This window comes from Prenolepis imparis, unplaced genomic scaffold (assembly GCF_030444845.1).
Source record: "Prenolepis imparis isolate NDT839.2.m4 unplaced genomic scaffold, iyPreImpa1.0 SCAF_11, whole genome shotgun sequence".
In the NCBI taxonomy this organism is placed as follows: domain Eukaryota; kingdom Metazoa; phylum Arthropoda; class Insecta; order Hymenoptera; family Formicidae; genus Prenolepis; species Prenolepis imparis.
The window spans coordinates 5,801,912-5,806,903 of record NW_028141169.1 but is presented as its reverse complement, the minus strand read 5'-3'; the positions used below and the strand labels follow the sequence as shown (position 1 = coordinate 5,806,903).

General features: G+C 30.9%; 1 protein-coding gene across 2 annotated transcripts; it reads right to left on the bottom strand.

Annotated features, from left to right (window-relative positions):
• Positions 1 to 909: 909 nt before the first annotated feature.
• LOC145942382 (peptidyl-alpha-hydroxyglycine alpha-amidating lyase 1) lies at positions 910 to 4,789 on the bottom strand. Of its 2 annotated transcripts, XM_083049042.1 has the most exons (7): positions 4,669 to 4,789; positions 4,294 to 4,451; positions 3,939 to 4,113; positions 3,242 to 3,862; positions 2,740 to 3,159; positions 2,448 to 2,651; positions 910 to 1,118 (listed from the first exon to the last, which is right to left on the bottom strand). In XM_083049042.1, exons 2-7 carry the CDS (start codon positions 4,393 to 4,395, stop codon positions 910 to 912), a joined length of 1,731 nt encoding a protein of 576 aa, XP_082905168.1. In that variant the 5' UTR covers positions 4,396 to 4,451; positions 4,669 to 4,789. The 2 variants fall into 2 exon arrangements, with proteins under 2 accessions (XP_082905168.1, XP_082905166.1); XM_083049040.1 differs by having other exon boundaries at positions 4,294 to 4,756.
• Between the last annotated feature and the right edge of the window lie 203 nt (positions 4,790 to 4,992).

Genomic DNA, 4,992 nt, shown 5'->3' with positions numbered 1-4,992 from the left:
ATCTGAATATTATTTCAGATAATTTAGTAAAGTAAACTTTTTTTTTATCTAAGATGCAGATATACCAGGTGTCCCATTTTAAAGGACCCACTCAAATATCTCAGAAACACTGCCTCAAATCAAAAAAATGTTTCCTACAAAAGTTGTAGGGTTTCGAGGGGGATATAACATAGTAATATTCATATGACCTTGGGCGGCGTCTCCAAGGTCAAGTGAAGGTAAGAATAAATTTTTTAAATGGAAACCCATATTTTTTATTATAACATCTTTTTCTACTAATTAATTTGAACAACTTTTATCTGAAGCATTTTTTTATTTTCTTCAAAATTTATTCTCACCTTCACTTAAGGTTAACTTTCACTAACCTTGGAGACGCCGCCCAAGGTCAAATGAATATTACTATGTTATGTCCCCCTCGAAACCCTACAACTTTTGTAGGAAACATTTTTCGATTTAACGCAGTGTTTCTGACAATGAGATATTTGAGTGGGTCCTTTAAAATGGGACACCTGGTAGATAATACATATTTTTATTATCTATATAAAGATAAGATAACGCCAAAATTTCATTTAGATGATCATCTATATAATTTTATTTAGATAACAGCAAACACTGATTATAATAAAATAATTTAAATTAATAAAATATGTTTAGTTATAAATATGATAAATATTCGAGTGATAATTTCAAATTTCTGTATATTTCAATCGGTAAAGTAACTTACTCGCGTACCATCCGGGTTGATTGTTAGTTAGTTATAGTCAGCGCCAAGTGGTTTGAACGGCAAGTCGGTTGGGCGCCAAGTCGAAAGTCGGTCGGGCGCCAAGTCGGTGCGCGCAATTTTCGTGTTTCGGTACGATATAATACTGTTAGTCGCGCGATTTGTGTAGCTTCGACGTGCGTATCGTTTTAAATAACTTTCGCGAGGCTGTTCTCGGGATGTTCGTCCTCCGATGTTTCCGGCTCCGTGTTTAACTTGCTGAAATCGCGAGTGTTCGGCCGCTTCTCCAGAAACTTGAAGCTCCTGCCTCGGCGATTCTCCAACAGGCTCGAAAGCTTGAAGTTTTCACGTCTCTCGGCTTCCCAACGCATCCTCTTCCGCATTGTAAGTAAACATCCTGCACGAACAAAGCGTATAAACATATGTTTGCTTAATTTTTATATGCGAAAAGTATTGCAAGAGAATACAGCTACAGAAGTGGTGCCATGAAATGGCGGTCGTTAAAGTTTATTACACAAGTTCACATGCATGAGACTTCACATATTGAGAGAGAGATGCGATATTTCTTTTTATAACTATACTCCCTTTATGCATTCTAATATTGTTTTATCTGCATATCGACAATGCTTGACATTGATATTTATTTTGGGGTGAAAGAAGCAATTCAGATGTATATTAATTACAATAATTTTTTTTATCAAATTAACGTGAACAAATTTATTATCTAGATGAAGATAATTATGACTTAATTCCAAACCATCTACTCTAGCAATATATTCAAAGAAAGGTTTTAGTTATTATGATAAAAATAAAAAATTATAATTACATGAAAACTTCAAAAAAATTATTGAACGTTAATTTCATATTCTAAATAATTGATTTATTAGCCTACTCATTACTTTTTGCTTAAAGCGTTGATGTCTCATTCTCAACTTTTAAATATAAATTAATGATACAAAGCTTGGAACAAGTATGCGTACATACGGAAAATAAATTTTTAATGAAAACTAAAATATATATCTATAATGAATAAGACGATACATTAAATATATAACGAATATAAAGGAAAGGTAAAAATTTAAAAGGTGTAGCGTACAATACAATTCATATAATAATAACATAATATACAGAGATCAGCTCAAAAGAAATTAACATATATCTCGTATAAATTTAAAAAAAATAAAATTTACAAGATACATTAATACATAAAATGCACAATGCCATGCTTTCTAAGTAAGGTGCACATATAAGAAACATAAATCAAAGCTTTTATATAAGAATAAATTATTTTGAATAAGCAAGCACACACAATTTTTTGCGCATAGTAATAGGAATAATCTAATTTTGCTACAAGATATTCTTAATTGTTAAAGTTTAACAACATAATTGTATTATTACGATATGGTGTGATTCAATCAAATATGAATAAATAAAAACAAAATCTTGGAACATATACAACTACAAATATGAACAAATATGAGTAGACATTATCCCATTTTCCTGTTATATCGTAAAGTTACTGTATTTTTTACAATTTATTTTTATTAAATATTCTAATAAGCAACAGGAAAAAAGGAACATATTTAATATGTATATTGATATGATACAAAAAACAAAAATGCTGTATATAATAGAAAAAGCACATTCAACTGAATTTTTCTTTTCTATTCGACTAATTTAGAAAATTCAATTGGTGGTTCTTCATAACGATATCTTGTTTCTCTACCTCTTTTTTGACATCTTGCGACAATGGCAGCAATCGCAACACATATTGTAATAAAAGAAATGGCTGCTGAGCCAAGACCGAGAATCAATTTTGTCATATTAGTCTTTTCAATATCGGCATCTTTAGTATCAGGATGTACTAAGATCTTAGGTCGAGCCCGTTTAATAGATTGTGAATTTTCAAGATGTACAGAATCATTTACACCTAGAAAAGAAAAAGATAGATGTATTTAAATACAAGTAGAGAAAGATTTTAAAGAATTCTTTTTATAAAACATTTAATAATATTATACCTTGTAAAAATCTGTAAATTTTATGATTATTCAACTCTACGACATATATCTCTGATCCATCTTCCGTCACATAAAGATCATGAGGCTTATCCATATTGCCCTTAGGTGCAAACATTGATAATATATTTCCAGAATAGATATCAAGCACGAAACCTCTTACTGATACTGGATTAATTTGATTATATAGATCCTGTCCATTGACTAGATATAATTTCTCACGAGCATAGCTAACGCTATAAATTTGTGCACCAATAGCAGGGTGCCTGTATTCTTTATGAAATGTACCATTGCTCGCAAAGAAACATAATACTCTGCCATTTTCTCTGTCAGCAACATAAATATAATTCAACTCACTCGCGAGGGCTAAAGCATGTGGGACGAGAAACGCGTTTGGTGGAGGCAACTGCGAATAGACGGGCTCTGAAATAAAGTAAAGTTTATTTTAGAATTAGTTAGATCTTATTCATTATTATAAATGTATCAATTATATATTTATTATTACCTCCAGTGCCCCAATGTCGTCCCCAATGTAGAATTAGCTCTCCATTCTTGTTAAACTTAATTATTCTAGAATTGCAATATCCATCGCTGACAAAAAAATCACCATTAGTATGTACAGCAACGGCTGTTGGTTTACAAAATCTCGTTTCATCATTACCAGGCACAAAAGCCTCTCCCAGAATTATGGATGGCTTTAATATGCTATTTTTAAATAATGCACTAGTGTGATCGCTAGATACATCAGTCATCGAACTAAACTGTGTGCGCTTTAATTCTTCCATATGCTTCTCTATATCTTCAGCGTTAAATTTAAATACCTGATGCATCGCTACATCAGTAATCCAATAATTTCCAGACTGATCAATGGTTAAACCATGTGGAAGATAAAACATGTTTTTTCCAAATTCTAGTATTACTTTTCCACTTTTATTTAAAAGGACAATTGTATTTTGTGTTATGGGCCCATTATTTGGATCAAATCTGTTTCTATTGTCGAAAGTATCAGGTCCCCAAACTCGGTCTCCTCTATGAAAAATAGCAATATTGCCATATGGATCCATAGAAACTGCTGACATTTGAGTAAGCTTCAATTGTGCAGCCCAGTGCACATCCCATGCTATATCTGATAAAAATATGCAAAAATATAAAATAAAATAATTAAAAGATTTCTCTATACTAATAAATATACGAATACATACTTTTGTCTAAAGCATCTGTAATTATTGGCTCCTCTTTATCAAGGTGGCTATTAGCTCGTAAATATAAATTGTCTTTTACATGTTGTTGCTCATCCAGTTGCATCGAGGATCCTCTATCCTCATTGTCAGGATATTCCGAGTATTCATTTGAATTAAACTTAATATCAGGTAAATGCTGTAAAGAAAAGAAACTTTTTTTCTTATATATTTATGTACAATCTCACAAAATAATTTTTATTCCCATGAAAACTCAATATATATGAAAGTATTATATATAACATAATGTATAGAAAATTAATCTTAAATACTATTAATTTTTCTCTTTGTCTTGTAAAATATTTATTCATATAATTACCTGAACATTCGAAATATCCTGTGGTTCTGCCTTGACGTGTATTAAAATAGGAAATAAAACTAAAACCGAACAGATGGTGTCATATCGAAGATTTGTCATCATTTCGCAAAACCGTCATTAGGTGCTCTTTCCTAGTTTCAGTTTATCTCATCAATATCCTAAATAATAATAGCATTTGCGGTGTTAGATACATAATTTTACGAGATCACAAAAGCATTCTAGCAAATCACATCAAATTTTTCGAGAAGTCTATGTCACACTTTAGTATGTTCACATATGATAAACTGAATACTGGCTTTGCACGTGAGATTAGTATCACTCAAAGTATCGTATCCATATGATGAATGTTATTTAGAATGACTACTCCTGGCTTACTTATGAAAAACATTTATTATTGCGTCCACGTCTCAAGAAAATACACGTTTCCAACAAGTGGCATTAGATATGACGCCATAATATTTTGGCATAGTTTTATCGACGTATCTTGCGTGAATTCTTGATTTCGATTGATGGTACAGGTTGAGAACAGTTTCATATTGTTTACGTGTAAAGGCGCTACGTGTATTATTTTGTTACATTTCGTTGATAGGAAAAAATGTTCAGTGCTAAATTTATTTTTTTTTTAAATTATAATTTAAAATAAGATTATCTTATTTTCATAATTTTTTTATTTTTAGCGTTAAGTATATCAATATCAAA

Coding starts and splice junctions, on each gene's coding strand:
- LOC145942382 (XM_083049042.1), bottom strand. CDS start 4,395: ATGATGACAAATCTTCGATATGACACCATCTGTTCGGTTTTAGTTTTA. Junction 3,863..3,938: donor TACAGATGCTTTAGACAAAA/GTATGTATTCGT, acceptor TATTTTTATCAG/ATATAGCATGGGATGTGCAC. Junction 1,119..2,447: donor CGCAAGATGTCAAAAAAGAG/GTAGAGAAACAA, acceptor TTGTTCGTGCAG/GATGTTTACTTACAATGCGG.